The sequence below is a fragment of the Heptranchias perlo genome, chromosome 11 (assembly GCF_035084215.1).
Source record: "Heptranchias perlo isolate sHepPer1 chromosome 11, sHepPer1.hap1, whole genome shotgun sequence".
Taxonomy (NCBI): Eukaryota; Metazoa; Chordata; class Chondrichthyes; order Hexanchiformes; family Hexanchidae; genus Heptranchias; species Heptranchias perlo.
Window position 1 is genome coordinate 14583235 of NC_090335.1, and position 17620 is coordinate 14600854.

Genomic DNA, 17620 nt, shown 5'->3' on the forward strand with positions numbered 1-17620 from the left:
GCCCACACGCAGCAAGACCTGGACAACATCCAGGCTTGGGCTGATAAATTGCAAGTAAGATTCGCGCCAGACAAGTGCCAGGCAATGACCATCTCCAACAAGAGAGAGTCTAACCACCTCCCCTTGACATTCAACGGCATTACCATCGCCAAATCCCCCACCATCAACATCCTGGGGGTCACCATTGACCAGAAAATTAATTGGACCAGCCACATAAATACTGTGGCTACAAGAGCAGGTCAGAGGATGGGTATTCTGCGACAAGTGACTCACCTCCTGACTCCCCAAAGCCTTTTCACCATCTACAAGGCACAAGTCAGGAGTGTGATGAATACTCTTCACTTGCCTGGATGAGTGTAGCTCCAACAACACTCACGAAGTTCGACACCATCCAGGACAAAGCAGCCCGCTTGATTGGCACCCCATCCACCACCCTAAACATTCACTCCCTTCACCACCGGCGCACTGTGGCTGCAGTGTGCACCATCCACAGGATGCACTGCAGCAACTCGCCAAGGCTTCTTCGACAGCACCTCCCAAACCCGCGACCTCTACCACCTAGAAGGTCAAGGGCAGCAGGCACATGGGAACAACACCACCTGCACGTTCCCCTCCATGTCACACACCATCCCGACTTGGAAATATATCTCTGTTCCTACATCGTCGCTGGGTCAAAATCCTGAAACTCCCTTCCTAACAGCACTGAGGGAGAACCTTCACCACACGGACTGCAGCGGTTCAAGAAGGCGGCTCACCACCACCTTCTCAAGGGCAATTAGGGATGGGCAATAAATGTTGGTCTTGCCAGCGACGCCCACATCCCATGAACAATAAAAAAAAAGTTCTCGGAAATGAAATGAGACAAGAAGGTAATGTAAGGGTCGGGAGGTAGCTGGGAAATAGCAATTATAACATAATTAGATTGGATATAAAATTGAACTAAGAGGGAACAATCAAAGATAAAGTTATTTGACTGGAAAAAAATCAGATTTTTTCCTCATTCTCCCATCTCTAAGTTTCTCCTTCCCTCTGTCTCTTCTGCATGTTTGCAATCTATCTATACTTCACATATCTCGTGCCTTACGTATTGGCTAAGTGCGAGTCTCCTTCTGCATAAATCTGTGACTCATTTTCTCAGCTTTTATTTAGAATGAAAGTGAAGACACAAGTGGTTGAACAGAGCTATCTTTCTTTACATGCTGATGGATTTTCTGTCTTGGAAAATAATGATAAGTGCAATATTGACTAAGCCCAGAGTTTCCCAGTATCCTTGAAAAAATGTAATGCTGATTTATGGTTTTCGTTGGCAAAAATGGACAGAATTGCGGAATTTGATCGCCAAAACCCTGGTAAAATTTCCCAAATCATTTCATCAGCCGCACTCGGAAGACAGTCCAGAATGTCACCCGAGCACAACGCAACGCCATCAAAGCTCTCAAGACCAACCGCAACATCATCATCAAACCAGCGGACAAAGGAGGAGCCATCGTCATACAGAACAGAACGGACTATTGCAAAGAAGCATACCGACAACTGGACAACCAGGAACACGACAGACGGTTACCCGCAGACCCGACCAAAGAACACACCCATCAGCTCAACAAACTGATCAAGACCTTCGATCCAGACCTTCAAAACATCCTACGCACTCTCATCCCACGTACTCCCCACGTGGGAGACTTCTACTGCCTCCCAAAGATACACAAAGCCAACACACCCGGACGTCCTATCGTATCAGGCAATGGAACCCTGTGTGAGAACCCCTCTGGATACATCGAGGGCATCCTGAAACCCATCGTGCAGGGAACCCCCAGCTTCTGTCGCGACACTACAGACTTTCTACAAAAACTCAGTACCCACGGACCTGTTGAACCAGGAACACTTCTCACCACGATGGACGTCTCGGCACTCTACACCAGTATCCCCCACGATGACGGCATCGCTGCGACAGCATCAATACTCAACACCAACAACAGCCAATCTCCAGACGCCATCCTACAACTCATCCGCTTCATCCTGGATCACAATGTCTTCACCTTCGACAACCAGTTCTTTACCCAAACACACGGAACAGCCATGGGGACCAAATTCGCACCCCAATACGCCAACATTTTCATGCACAAGTTTGAGCAGGACTTCTTCACTGCACAGGACCTCCAACCAACACTATACACCAGATACATCGACGACATTTTCTTTCTATGGACCCACGGTGAGGAATCACTAAAGAGACTACACGATAACATCAACAAGTTTCATCCCACCATCAAGCTCACCATGGACTACTCCTCAGAATCACTTTCTTTCTTGGACACACGAATCTCCATCAAAGACGGGCACCTCAGCACCTCACTCTACCGCAAGCCCACGGACAATCTCACAATGCTCCACTTTTCCAGCTTCCACCCTAAGCACGTCAAAGAAGCCATCCCCTATGGACAGGCCCTGCGAATACACAGGGTCTGCTCAGACGAGGAGGAACGCGATGGACACCTACAGACGCTGAAAGACGCCCTAGTAAGAACGGGATATGATGCTCGACTCATCGATTGACAGTTCCGACGGGCCACAGCGAAAAATCGCGTAGACCTCCTCAGAAGACTAACACGGGACGCAACCAACAGAGTACCCTTCGTCGTCCAGTACTTCCCCGGAGCGGAGAAACTACGCCATGTTCTCCGCAGCCTTCAACATGTCATCAATGATGACGAACACCTCGCTATGGCCATCCCCACACCTCCACTACTCGCCTTTAAACAGCCACCCAACCTCAAACAAACCATCGTTCGCAGCAAATTACCCAGCCTTCAGGAGAACAGCGTCCACGACACCACACAACCCTGCCACGGTAACCTCTGCAAGACATGCCAGATCATCGACACAGATACCACCATCACACGAGAGGACACCACCCACCAGGTGCACGGTTCATACTCCTGTGACTCGGCCAACGTTGTCTACCTCATACGTTGCAGGAAAGGATGCCCCAGAGCATGGTACATTGGCGAGACCATGCAGACGCTGCGACAACGGATGAACGGACACCGCGCAACAATCGCCAAACAGGAGGGTTCTCTCCCTGTCGGGGAACACTTCAGCAGTCATGGACATTCAGCCACCGACCTTCGGGTAAGCGTACTCCAAGGCGGCCTTCGAGACACACGACAACGCAAAATCGTCGAGCAGAAATTAATAGCCAAGTTCCGCACCCATGAGGACGGCCTCAACCGGGATCTTGGGTTCATGTCACACTACACGTAACCCCACCAGCGAACAAATGTTATCTGTTTTTAATGTAACGGGTCAATGGCTGTCTTCCTTATCTCTCTCTTTTTTTGGGGGGTTGTATATTCAGTGGCCTTTTAGATGACACCTTTCTGTCTGCTCACTGTGATTGCCTTGGCAACGGGCAGTAATCACCAGGCTTTGTTCTGTGATCTTAAAATGCAAAGGATTCGAAATTGTCTTTTCCACACCGCCTGAGGAAGGGGAAAGCCCCCGAAAGCTTGTGGGATTAAAAATAAAATCGTTGGACTATAACTTGGTGTTGTAAAATTGTTTATAATCCATTAGTAAAGTCCAGGATCCCATATGCTTTTCTAACAGCCTTCTCAACTTGTCCTGCCACTGTCAAAGATTTGTGTACTTACACCTCCAGTTCTCTGTTCCTGTATCATTTAGTTTATATTGTCTCTCCTCGTTCTTCCTACCAAAATGCTTCACTTCACATTTCTGTGTTAAATTTCATCTGCCATGTGTCTGTCCATTTCACCAGCCTGTCTACGCCCTCCTGAAGTCTGTTACTATCCTCCACATTGTTTACTACATTTCTGAGTTTTGTGACATCTGCAAACTTTGAAATTCTACCCTGTATACCCAATTCCAGGTCATCAATATATATCAAAAAGAGCAGTGGTCCTAATACCAACCCTTGAGGGACATCACTATATACTTCCCTCCAGTTTGAAAAACAGCTGTTCACCACTACTCTCTGCTTTCTGTCCATTAGCCAATTTTGTATCCACGCAACCACTGTCCCTTCAATCCTTTAATTTTTCTTTCAAGTCTATTATGTGGTACTTTAACAAATGCCTTTTGAAAGTCCATATACACATCAACCACATTACCGTCATCAGCGCTCTCCATTACTTCATCAAAGAACTCAATCAAGTTAGTCAAACATGATTTTCCTTCAACAAATCCAAGCAGACTTATAATTATTAGCCCATACTTTTCCATGTGCCAATTAATTTTGACCCGGATTATTGTCTCAAAGTTTCTCCACCAACCTTAGGCTGAATGGCCTGTAATTGCCGGGTTTATCCTTCTCCCCTTTTTTGAACAGGGGTGTAACGTTTGCAGTCCTCTGGCACCGCCCCCATATCTAAGGAGGATTGTAAATTGTGGCCAGAACCTCTGCAATTTTTACCCTTACTCCCCTCAGAAACCTAGGATGCATCCCATCTAGCCTGGGTGACTTTTCTACTTTGAGTACCACCAACCTTTTAAGTACCCCCTCTTCATCTATTTTTATCGTATCCAATATCACTACTACCTCCTCCTTTACTGCTACATTGGCAGCATCCTCTTTAGTGAAGACGGATGCGAAGTATTAATTTAGTACCTCTGCCTCCACAAGAAGATCTCCATTTTTGTCCCTAATTGGCCCCACCCTTCCTGAATGCATGAAGTATAATTAATGCGGTGTCAAGCTTGGGCAGTCTGTTGGACCTCCGAGGCTCTCCCTGTTGTGCTCTCAGTATTAGGAATTTAACAATTGGGGAGCAGAGAAGATATACCCAGAGCTCTTTCCTTGCAGACAGAGTGCAGTTTGGAAATTGTATTATGGGTTTTCCCAGCTGCATTGTGCATTCTAGCTGCTGGTTGCTCTAGGTGCAGTATAACGGCAGCATAAGAGACTTGAGCCTAGATTTTCCAATCTGTTTTCAGTCAGTGACATTGTTAACCCATGTTGCATATTTGGATCTGCTGTTAGATACCTTTCTCAGGTTCAGTGGCATCAGTCTTAGTTTTATGGGAGCTGACTCTCATATATCTTTCTTTTACAAAAGCAAAAAGCAGGGATGTAACAAAAGCATCCCTTTGTGATCTGGACTGGATATTCGTATTTTTTGTTAATTGTATCCATGTGATTTGTAGGAATTAGTGTTAATTGTATTCAGGTGGTGCGTATCATTTGGGAACTCTCATATCCATTTATAAGAGAGCTGATCTCGGGTGTGGTGAGGGGTGTAATGTGGAGCTCTGTGAATAAAGGCTTGGAAGCAACTGAAGACCAGGCTCTAGTGTTCTATCCTTCACCACCTGACTATCCAATGTATAATATTTTTCACGTGTATTTCTTCAATCTCTCTGATGACAGACTGTTACCACTAGATGAGGTGAGGCTTGATGCACGTCGTTAAGCTGCTTTATTTCACAGAGCAACAGTTATGATCAGACTCACTTCATTCAATTGGTAAAATTTGTCTTCACGTAATGATATGAAAATAATGAACGTGCTACGCTTTTAGTGTATTCTCTTGCTTGACGTAGCTAATTTTCTAACCTCTGTCTCTTGTATTTCATCCTTCTCACAGCTCTTTGCTGCCTGACTGCCTATATGTGGGTATTTGCATGCAGCAAGACCTGGACAACATCCAGGCTTGGGCTGATAAGTGGCAAGTAATATTCGCGCCAAACACTTGCCAGGCAATGACCATCTCCAACAAGAGAGAGTCTAACCACCTCCCCATGACATTCAACGGCATTACCATCGCCGAATCCCCCACCATCAACATCCTGGGAGTCACCATTGACCAGAAACTTAACTGGACCATCCACATAAATACTGTGGCTACAAGAGCAGGTCAGAGGCTGGGTATTCTGTGGCGAGTGACTCACCTCCTAACTCCCCAAAGCCTTTCCACCATCTACAAGGCACAAGTCAGGAGTGTGATGGAATTCTCTCCACTTACCTGGATGAGTGCAGCTCCAACAAGCTTGTCAAGAAGCTTGACACCATCCAGGACAAAGCAGCCTGCTTGACTGACACCCCATCCACCACCCTAAACATTCACTCACTTCACCACCGGCGCACTGGGGCTGCAGTGTATACCATCGATATACTGCAGCAACTCGCCAAGGCTTCTTCAACAGCACCTCCCAAACCCACGACCTCTACCACCTAGAGGGACAAGGGCAGCAGGCACATGGGAACAACACCGCCTGCACGTTCCCCACCATCCCGACTTGGAAATATATTGCCGTTCCTTCATCATCGCTGGGTCAAAATCCTGGAACTCCCTTCCTAACAGCACTGTGGGAGAACCTTCACCACGCAGACTGCAGTGGTTCAAGAAGGCGGCTCACCACCACCTTCTCAAGGGCGATTAGGGATGGGCAATAAATGCTGGCCTTGCCAGCGACGCCCACATCCCATAAACAAATTTTTAAAAAATTGTCCACCTTTTTCCTGTCCCCACAGGAATTTGGGGCTCCGTTCCTGACCCCTTCCATCTGGTCAGAAAAGTTGCTAATCAAACCTAATACTGCGCTCCCTTTTTTTTTGAATCCAACTTCATGCACGCTTGAATCAGAAGGAACATTCCATTTCGCCCCTCCCCCCCAACCCCCGCAATGGTGTGAATGTTTGGAAGGCCCTGGGATGAGTTAACGCCTCACCAAATGTTTCTGATCAACCTGTGTAACCGTGTCCACGTCTGATTTAAAGTAAGAAAGAACTTGCATTCACGTAAGGCCTTTCTCACACTTGGGACATTCGAAAGGGCTTCACAATCAATTAAGTCTATTTGAAGTGTAGTCATTGTTTTAATGCAGGAAAACACAGTCACCATTTTGCGCAGAGAAGGCCTCACAAACAGCAATGGGATAAATGACCAAATAATCTGTTTTAGTGATGTTGGTTGAGGGATAAATGCTGACAAGGACACTGGGAGAATTCTCCTGCTCTTCTTCAAATAATCCCATGGGATCTTTTACATCTACCTGAGAGGGCAGACAGGGCCTCGGTTTATCAGCTTATGTGAAAGACGGCACCTCCGACAGTGCAGCGCTCCCTCAGTCCTGCACTGGAGTGTTAACCTTATTTATGTGCTGAAGTTTATGGAGTGGGTCTTGAACCCGCAACGTTCTAAGTCAAGTGAGAATGCTGCCACTGAACCTATAATAAACATTTGGTAAATGCCTAAGGCCTGTCGCCTTTTTAAACCACTGAAAATCCATTTTGTTTTAAAAACTTAATACTGAAAAGTAGTTACTTTCCCAAATCCTTTCTGTGGAAAAACTGTTCAAAACTATCCTGAAACGTGACAACCCATTTCAAAAGAATGGATTAACAACGACTGGAACATTTAGGCTTTGCATCTGAATTCTGATGCATTAAACAACCCAGCAGTCACTGCAGTTGCTCATTCTTTTAGTAATAACAAAGCTGATCTTTATCGCTATTTGGTTGCAAAGGTCATTGGCATGTAATGCTAAAAATGAATGCAGCTTACCAACTGATGACTGTGGGAACATTTCTGTAGCAAAAATATTGCAGCTGGTTTAAATGTTCCAGTTTATTCAGAGAATGTACTGTAAAATGCTCGTAACAGGTGCTATATAAATGCAAGTTCATGCCTTCCTTGTGTTAGCTCCAGTGCACTGCAAAACCCACCCTCTCTGTATGTTCATAGATCTAGGGAAACCATGTTTAAAAATGATGTAAGAGCTGGAAATTATATTAACGACTGCAGGGTAAACATCTGTGTGTACAAGTGGAGATATAACAGACCTTTACTGCACTGAACACTCAGTGTTTAACTTATCCTAGTTAAGATTTTACTGTAAGGAAGTATGTGATGTGCTGCAAGGATTGGAGTGATTCCAGAGAGCTGTTGGCACATACGTCTGTCAGTTCATTGAGATTTGTCTTGCGCTGCTTATTGGGGGATTAAATAATGTTGGTACCTGTCATCTGGTTAAGCCTCAAATCATACTTCCAACCTCTCTGCAATGCTCCCAGCTCCTGATTTAACCAAAATGTTTCTGTATAGGAACTTAGGAAAGGAGTCTGCCATTCAGCTTCCTGAGCCTGTTCCTTTGTTCCATTAGATCATGGCTGATCTGTATCTCAACTCCATTTACCTGCCTTTGATCCATATCACTTGATATCCTTACCTAACAAAAATTTATCAATCTTACTTCAGTTGACCCCCTGCATCCACAGCCTTTTGGAGAGTGAGTTCCAGATTTTCACTACCCTTTGTGTAAAAAAAATACTTCCTGATTTCACTCTTAAATGGCCTAGCTCTAATTTTAAGATTATGCCCCCTTGTTCTTGATTTTCCCACCAGTGAAAATAGTTTCTCTGTATCTACCCTATCAAATCCCTCTATTATTTTAAACACCTCGATTAGATCAGACTCAATCTTCCAAACTCCAAGGAATACAAATCAAGTTTATGCAACCTGTCCTCATAATTTAAACTTCAAAGTCCTGGTATAATTCTGGTGAATCAGCACTGTACTTCCTCCAAGGCCAATATATCCTTCCTGAGTTGCAGTGCCTAAAACTGAACACAGTACTCCAGATGGGGTCTGACCAAAGCTCTGTACAACTGAAGCTTAATTTCCTCACTTTTGCATTTAAATCCTCTTGGGATAAAGATCAACATTCCATTAGCCTTTGTAATTACTTTTTGTACCTGTGCACTACCTTTTAGTGATTTGTGTATATGGACACCCAAATCCCTTTGTACCTCCACAGCTCCTAGTCTCCCACCGGTAAGAAAATATTCCAATTTGTTTCCAAAGTGGATAACCTCACACTTCCTCACATTGAACTCCATCTGCCTCAGTTTTGCCCACTCACTTAGACTGTCCATGTCCCTTTGTAACTTCCTGCTCTCATCTACACAACTCACTGTGCCTCCTAACTTTGCAAATTTCTATATACAACTCTCTATTCCTTCATCCAAGTCATTAATATATATATGATGAAAAGTTGAGGCCCCAGTACGGATCCCTGGGGAACACCACTTGTTTCTTCTAGTACTCCCCTGTGTACTGTCAAAAGCTAAATGTAGCCTTTTAAAAAAAAAGTATGGAAACAATGCAGTTTTGCTAAATAAATACCTTCTGTTCCGTAAATAGTTGTTATTCCAGTTAGTTTATATTAGAGTACATTATCCTTTCATACAATGCACAGCTTATTGTTCCAGAGTTGAGACAAGAAATGTTTGGTTGGAGGTTAGAGAAAGAAGAGAAGGCCCTCTGCAGAGAGAATATTAAGCAAAGTTTGTGCACACACAGGAATCCTTGTATTGAGATTTAATTACTGGCAAGACTTTAAAAAAAATATTGCCCTCCAGTTCCTCCCTTTCTCTCTTGACAGTGCTTACACATGCTAGAGCAAAGTTCGACAGGCTCTAGCCATCCTCACTTAAGAAACCGTTCTTCAGATGTGAGCCTAGTCAGCAGGTTATTTATCATAAGAGTCATCACTACTGTCTCAATCCTGGCATTTACACAGCAGGACTCAGTGGTTAGAATTCACAAGGGGGTAGCCTGGCTGAATTTTTCTCCTCCCTATCCCAAGGACGTCGAGGCATTTTATAGCACCAATTTTATTGGCTTGGCTAAAATCAGAATCGAGCGTTTCACCTTGAAGACATCACAGCTAACCCAATTCTAACTCGAGCCAACATCAGCACAAGTGTACCTACAGCAAGGGCAGTGGAGGGTGATCAGGAGGAAGAACCCTTGCAAATATATCTACTTTTTTCCCTCCCAGCCCAGGGACACCAAGATCCCCTTTAGCATCTTCAATTCTACTCAAGTCTATGTCAGAGTCTAGGGGTTGAATCTGGGATCTCCCTCATCTCTGTGGCTCTGTACCAGACCTGCCCTGCATCTACCTACTAAAGTATGTGAAAGGAGAAGGAGGGAGAATAGTAAGAGAATAGGTCACTATTTATGATGGAAGGAAGTTGGAAAATAAGTAGAAAAGTGAACTGAAATCTGTTGTGGATATAGTCTGCTAAAACTTGCACAATAGCATAGGATCAATTTCTGTTGGCTCCTTATATAGAATATCTGTGAAATTCTCCTGTGCAGTCAAGTTTGTCAATGCAAAAGCTGTAGATGATGCTTCTCTCAGTTAACTTAGTGAGCTGGCTGCTGTAGTTGTGGTTTGCAGACACAAAAGCGTTCCTAAAAAAAAATGTTTAAGGAAGTGCACTTGATACATGAGGTAAATGTTGGTCTCTGTCACTCCTGGTGCAGAGCTTCACACACCAGGAGTGCTGGAGGTGAACATTTATCCTTATATCTCATGTAGAACTGGAGACATTTCCAATAAAAATCACTCGAGAGCACCACAATGCTGCCAGGGGTTTTGCAGCAGTTGAACGAAGAAAAAATATTGATGATTTGGTAATTCTTTCTTATTCTCCACACATTTTTGAATAGCCCTTGTCATCATTGGGAGGGAGAAAAAAATGTAGTGACTGTCCACCAAGATACGTACATGAACCAAATGAATACTATTCTTACAAAAATTTGACTCCACCCTTGAGTTACTTCTGTTCTTGTTACACGACAGATAGAGGAGTCTGCATTTTTAAGTTATCAGAGTCTTTTCACAGGCATACTGGCCGTGTAGGATCCTCATTACTCTGTGCAGTGAACCTCTTTAATCCTCTGAAAAAGTAAAATTGAAGTCTAAAACAACTTAAACTGACAACTTCTTGTGAGAAACAAATAGCAATGCCTGTGTGCTGACCTAGCTCTGTCATCTTAACCACTCCTCTCTTCAACCCCTCTGAAAATCATGGCCCTCACCTTACAGGAGCCCAGATCATATACAGATGGGACAGTCTGCCCATCTGAGATTCCACATAAGGAACTGCTGTGATCGGTCTGTTTCAGAAACCATTTGAAAGGAAATATAAGTAGTATCTTTTCTCAAAAGATTGCATTTTATGCCCTTAACTCTGAAGGAAAGCTCGAAGGAACTGTAATACAAAATAACAATGTTTAAAGCTGTCCTCGAAATTGAAAGCGGGACTGTTTATTAAACAGAGAGCTGAAATGTACTTTAATTTATTTAATATGTCCGATAAATATAGATTTTAATTCCATACAGGGTACTCTTAATTTGAAGTTTCATTCAAATTATTTGATAATTTCTATTATTTAGCACTAAATTCCAACTTTGTTGCATATTTGTTGCTTCATTCAAGTTATTGCAAGATTAGTTTCTTTCAGCATAAAAAATGAATTTGAATTATTGGGAAATGACCTTTATTTTCCTGAGAAAATGTCTAAATGCAAGAGTCAGCCGCCTAATACTACAGCAGATTGTGTTGGCCTGGCATCAATGAAATCACTCGCGTGACTGAATGAAGAAATGTGGAGAGAGGTGCTTGTGTACTGGTATGAAATAATGAAAGAACTGCTAAACACAATGCAGGGTAGGCCAACTGGCTGGTTTCGTAGTAGGAATATGGAAGTCCCTCTCTTTCTCTCTCCGCTGTAACACATACATGACCATTGAGGCTTCTCCGCATGCGTGACTGAAAAACCCAGCAAAATGCCGACCTTGTAGCAGCTTATGTTAGTAAAGATCTGCAGTTTATTTCGTGGACCTCTGCCCAAGTTCCCTGACTCCACTCCTGGCTTGTGTCCATGAGCAATGCCATGGGAGATTCCCTATTTTTTAAATCATTTCTGCTAAAGCTTGCTCAGTACAGATGTGCTCTGTTGAAGAGAATGTTCCTATAATACACGTACAGTTATCTAATAAAAATGCAACATAAATCCATGTTATCGCAAACCATTAAATGGCATTAGCTAAAAGCGTGCAATTATGGGAGATTTTGTCAACCTTTTGCAGACTCCATTGCAGTAAAATTAACCTTGGCTGGTCTCCCTGGTTACTTGGACACAAGTAGCAAAGAACAATACATATCTGGGTTCACTTTGAATTTGTGTTTACAATGCACCAATTCAACACTGCCATCTGTTACTCATTGAACAATAATATTACACATACAACTTAATCATCATATCTTCCTGAATTCTTGAGTGTCTTGTGCATTTTTTATTTTTTCCAATTAACCCTGAGTTTATGTAGTAGAAAGGGGGTTCCTCCCTCAATGCACATTATAAGGGGGCTCTTGGTGTACATTAACAGTGACTCTTGCTCGGCCCAACACAGTTTTAATTCACGGTGCTGCAGTTATCGTGTAAATATGGCCTGAAACTGGAGTTGTAGTCTGACCTGACATTGGAGTGAAGCAAGGTGAAACTCCCACTCTGCTTCCAAGTCGGTTCAGGTCTCAACACCCAATTTGCACAAATGTGACATTGGTGTGAAGCCGATATTGCTTTGCTGATGCTAAACTTGAGGTGTGAACGCATCTTTAGAATCACAATGAGATGCCAGAAGGGAGCATCACTGAAACATATCAAGCAGGGGAAGGGACTAAGCAGCACATGGGAAAATCCCAGAGTAAATGAGAGGCATCGGATAATCAGAGGCAGAAGCATAGAAAGGGGGAGGAAAATATCAATGAGCCTGCTATTTTTCACAATGAATCAGGAATTGAATGCTGCTTCCTTTTACTTTGACACTCTTGGGTTATATGCACCACAGCATTTGCTCTCTGACTTTTACGCCCCAGAGCACCAGGTCCGAGACACTTCAGAGTCTGTGGATGGGTTAAAAAAACATTCTATGACTCCAAAACAGACCGTGCTATTAATTAAACTATTCCAGTGTTAGAGGTAGCTTTATTACCGTAATAAAACATTGCTGGGGTGCTGGCCTAGAAATTTTCTGGCGCCAGGTCTGGTTTTCTGGCGCAATATGGGCTCCTAAGCATCCAATATGGTGAGCGGGCATGTTCATTAGGAGCCGAAAGTGTCCCCCCCACCACTTTCGTTTTATTCGTTCATGGGATGTGGGCGTCGCTGGCAAGGCCAGCATTTATTGCCGTTCCCTAATTGCCCGTGAGAAGGTGGTGGTGAGCCGCCGCCTTGAACCGCTGCAGTCCGTGTGGTGAAGATTCTCCCACAATGCTGTTAGGTAGGGAGTTCCAGGATTTTGACCCAGCGACGATGAAGGAATGCGATATATTTCCAAGTCGGGATGGTGTGTGACTTGGAGGGGAACGTGCAGGTGGTGGTGTTCCCATGTGCCTGCTGCCCTTGTCCTTCTAGGTGGTAGAGGTCGCGGGTTTGGAAGGTGCTGTCGAAGAAGCCTTGGCGAGTTGCTGCAGTGGCATCCTGTAGATGGTACACACTGCAGCCACTGTTCGCCAGTGGTGGAGGGAGTGAATGTTTAGGGTGGTGGATGGGGTGTCAATCAAGTGGGCTGCTTTGTCCTGGATGATGTCGAGCTTCTTGAGTGTTGTTGGAGCTGCACTCATCCAGGCAAGTGGAGAGTATTCCATCACACTCCTGACTTGTGCCTTATAGATGGTGGAAAGGCTTTGGGGAGTCAGGAGGTGAGTCTGTCGCCGCAGAATACCCAGCCTCTGACCTGCTCTTGTAGTCACAGTATTTATGTGGCTGGTCCAGTTAAGTTTCTGGTCAATGGTAACCCCCAGGATGTTGATGGTGGGGGATTCGGCAATGGTAATGCCGTTGAATGTCAAGGGGAGGTGGTTAGACTCTCTCTTGTTGGAGATGGTCATTGCCTGGCGCGCATTGGATCACATTGCTCCATAGGCATCCAGGGTGTACGCCAGAACTATTAATGTCGCTAATTAAAATATTTACATAAGGATCCTATGCTTGTCGTTGGACCCCTTTCTGATATTGGGCTGCCCCAGCTTCTTACTTGCCACGTGATAACGCCATGGGTTGCTGATCGAGTTTAACAGGCAGGAAGGACACTTCATCAGCGCTATTTAAAGGCTCACCCCCTCTACGTGCAGGTTAATTGCTGGTTTGTTATTTGAGGCTGTTGATTAACACATCTGGGTGTTTCTTGGCCTGTTATCTGACTCTGAAAACATAATTCAGACTGCTGAGAAGAAGATTTTGCTGGTGCTGCACTGTTTTTGACTGGCTTCACAAAAGTTGTACGGCAGACACGGTTGGTCTAATAGGGCTGCCTTCGTGGCTAGAGGACGAGGAGGAGCCGCAAGAAAGACAGCAGAGAGTAGGAGCAGCTGGAACAAGAGCGAGGAAGAGGGCATTGCACAGGAGGCCATACCCACAGCGAGTCTTCAGGAAGTACTTCTCCTACCTCAACTTCTCAGAGGAACAATGTCTGAGGTGCCTTCGCCACAACTCGAGCCTCACAACAGGGCATGGACGGCACTGCCTGTGGCTGTCAATGTCATTGTGGCTCTCAACTTTTATGCGTCAGGTTCCTTCCATGCTGCAGTAGGTGACATCAGTGGCATTTCACAGTTTGCAGTCTGCTGCTGTATCAGGGAGGTCACCAAGGTTCTCCAAACTAGGAGGAACAGCTACATTACTTTCCCCATGGACAGAACAAAGCTGGATGAGAGAGCACTAGGCTTCACCTGCTTTGCAGGCTTCCCCTGGGTAGAAGGTGCCATAGACTACACTTACATTGTCTTGCATGCTCCCTATCACCAGTCTGGGATCTTTATCAATCGAATGGGATTCCACTCCCTCAATGTCCAGGCAGTGCATCATGCAGGTCTATGCCTGGTTTCCTGTCAGCCGTCATGACTCATTTATCCTTCACCAGTCCTCTGTGCTACCTTTACTCCATCCAGGCTATCAGGTTACAGGCTGGCTACTTGGCGACAAGGGAAATCCCCTCTGGACATGGTTCATGACGCCTGTCAGGAATCGGGGCACTGCAGGAGATCTGGCCTACAGTGAGAACCGTGCCGCGACCAGAAACATCGTCGAACAGACAGTTGGTGTGCTGAAGCAACACTTCTGCTGCCTGGATGGCTCGGGAGGAGCTTTGCAGTACGGTCCTGAGTAGGTATACATATTTGTGATGATCTGCTGCATGTTTCATAAATTTGCCATCATGAGAGACCAGCCTTTACCACCACCTGGACAGCATGAAGTCCAGTAGGAGCAGGTACAGGAGGAGCAGCATGAAGTTAAGGAAGAGCAGGAGTGGCATCGACCACCGGTGTCCCTAGCTGCCAGAGCTCTCAAAGAGCAACTCAACGAAGAGCTGAGCCATCCCTCTCATCCCCAATACCCCTACAGTTCCACAGCATTTATCACCACTGTTGTTACTACCACTGCAGATTGCCTTCCTTCAGTGCAGCCTTATGGATCTTGCCCTCACTTCGCTACAAATATAAATACCAACACCAAATCCAGAACAAAAAACAAATTTATCAAACAACTCAATTCCAGCTGTTTCTAATAGTTAATAGAAATAATTATGAATCTTCCTTGTGCAAGCCCTTAGAGCCTGTCTTGTGTACTTGTTTACCTAGCCTAGTGCTCCTACAAAGTGTTTGCCCAGTGGCTACAGCTTGGAGGGTGGAAGGCTGCAGAGCCTCCTTTGAGGGCACTCTGTAGCTGTCGGGGGCGACTTCGAGCAGCTCTGGGTCTTGAGGGCCCAGCTGCAGATTGCAGCATCTCGCCGCGGGCTGGGGCAGTCCGGCCCAGTTGGCTGTGTGACACTAACAAGGGCACTGGCAAAGTGGATGGCGGGGGAGCAGTCATGCTGTCGACCTGAGAGAGGTCAGGAGGTGCCTCTCCTGTGGAGCCACGGCCACTCTCCCACGACTGCGCCTCAACACTTCACTGGCTCTGGAAGAGCAGAATGCAAGACCGATGTGATGCTTTGGAAGCCCCTGTCAACATTGGTCCCGAAAGCCAGGATGGCAGTCGTCTGAGCTTCCATGGCAGCTGTCAGAGTTGTTGGCAGAGGCTACACCACAGTGGGCACACTGTTGTGTTCATGGAGCTGCCTGAGACCATGTAAACAGGCACTTGCGGTGCTCACCAGCCCCCTGTGTACCTGTTTCCGGGAGAGATCGAATTTCTAGGCTGTTGTCTTTTGGAGGAAACTTTCTCCATTCTCTTACTATTTCTACTATTTTATCCCTCAACTAACATAACTAAAAGCAGATTATTTGGTCATTATCTCATTGCTGTTGTGGGATCTTGCTGTACGCAAATTGGCTGCCACAATTCCTACGTTACAACAGTGACTACACTTCAAAAGTTCTTCATTGGCTGGGAAGCACTTTGAAATATCCTGAGGTTGTGAAAGGCACTATATAAATGCAAGTTCTTTCTTTTTTTCCTAGCCCAGTGGCATTGAGGCCAATTGTAGCTTTTGTTTTGTAGTTCCATCTGAGACCCAGCTCAGCATCGATCCCAGATCAATCCCCTGGGACCTTCCTGGTCTGTATGACTCAGCTATTCACTGGATTAATTTACTGAGCCAATTCTGCCCAAACAAAATGACTCATGATCTGAGCTCTGTGTCTTAATTTGGAAGAGTTCAGATTGCATAAATTCTGCTGAATAATTGCAGAAGGTGAGATGGACATGCTGAAAAATGTGCATGTTGAGTGCCACCTATAAATCCACTGGAAACTTGCAAAAAGTTGATGTCATAGAATTTTTGTGACAACCTGGGCTAATCATATTTGATGAGTTACTACAAAAATATATTGTGCAATCCCCAGCTTGTAAATTAATTTTTAGTGTTAATTATAAGATTACCCATGTACAGTGATGTCACTGTGCAGGAACTCGAAAGCAGCTACGCTGGTACTTTTCTTTGATCATATGATTACCAGCGATCTTCGTAAGTGTAAATGAATTTTGAGAAGTTGCTCAGTCTATATTGCTTTTCTCCATGGATGCAGACAGTCCTTTGACGCCGTGTCCAGTAGTCACTCTTCACGTGTCAGACTGTATAGTGAGAGATGTAGGACCTCTCAGCCAAGCCAGATCTCACCCTCAACCAATACTCATACACAGACACTTTCCAGCAGGAAGATCCTGAACAGCAATTATTAACTGGAACCCTGGCTGATTTTTTTTCTTCCCACCCTCCCTCCCCAAATCCAGGGGGCCGAGGCCAATTGTAGCACCCTAACTACTGCCCCAGCTGAGGTCAGTTGACAGAGCACAGACTGGAAATCTACTCTGGGACCCTCTGGCCTGATAACATTAGGCGATGCCTTTATCCACTAGACCACTGAAGAATTAGTAGATGTTTTTAGAGATAGTTAACATTTTCTTAGTTTGGTCCTGTGCAAGTCCAAGATTTACAGGAACTCTTCAGCTTCCTCTTAGTTGAAATACTGATTTTATTTTTTATCTTGAGAAAAAAGTAAAGTAAGAATAGGCTACTCACCTATTGATTAAAATAATATCAACATTCTGGATTTTATTGGTTTGATATGAATGATTTTCTTCTGCCTTCTCAGTATTTTGAATTTTTATTATATAAATGTACATAAAGGTATAATTCTTATGATGCCAAAGTAGGTTTTTTCTGATTCAAATCTTCCTGTTCTAACTTGTGTAACTTAGTAACTGTGTTTATTTGTCAATGCTGTTTAGCATCAGTCATGTTTTCCAAATCTGAAATGTAATTGCGACATTTTCTACGTGTGCAAACCAAGTCAGCTCATAGA

At 44.7% G+C, this 17620-nt stretch overlaps 1 protein-coding gene across 5 annotated transcripts in view; it reads left to right on the forward strand.

Annotated features, from left to right (window-relative positions):
* The window catches only part of rb1 (retinoblastoma 1), a 207374-nt gene that overhangs the window by 139222 nt on the left and 50532 nt on the right, over positions 1–17620 (forward strand). The window contains exon 18 of one of the 5 annotated variants that reach the window (XM_067992577.1): positions 1139–1383. The exons of the other annotated variants lie outside the window; for them this stretch is intronic. Within the exon in view, the coding sequence (XP_067848678.1) occupies positions 1139–1249 (111 nt within the window). The 3' untranslated portion in view covers positions 1250–1383. Of the gene's footprint in view, positions 1–1138; positions 1384–17620 lie in introns of those variants that run through there. 5 annotated transcript variants of the gene reach the window in all.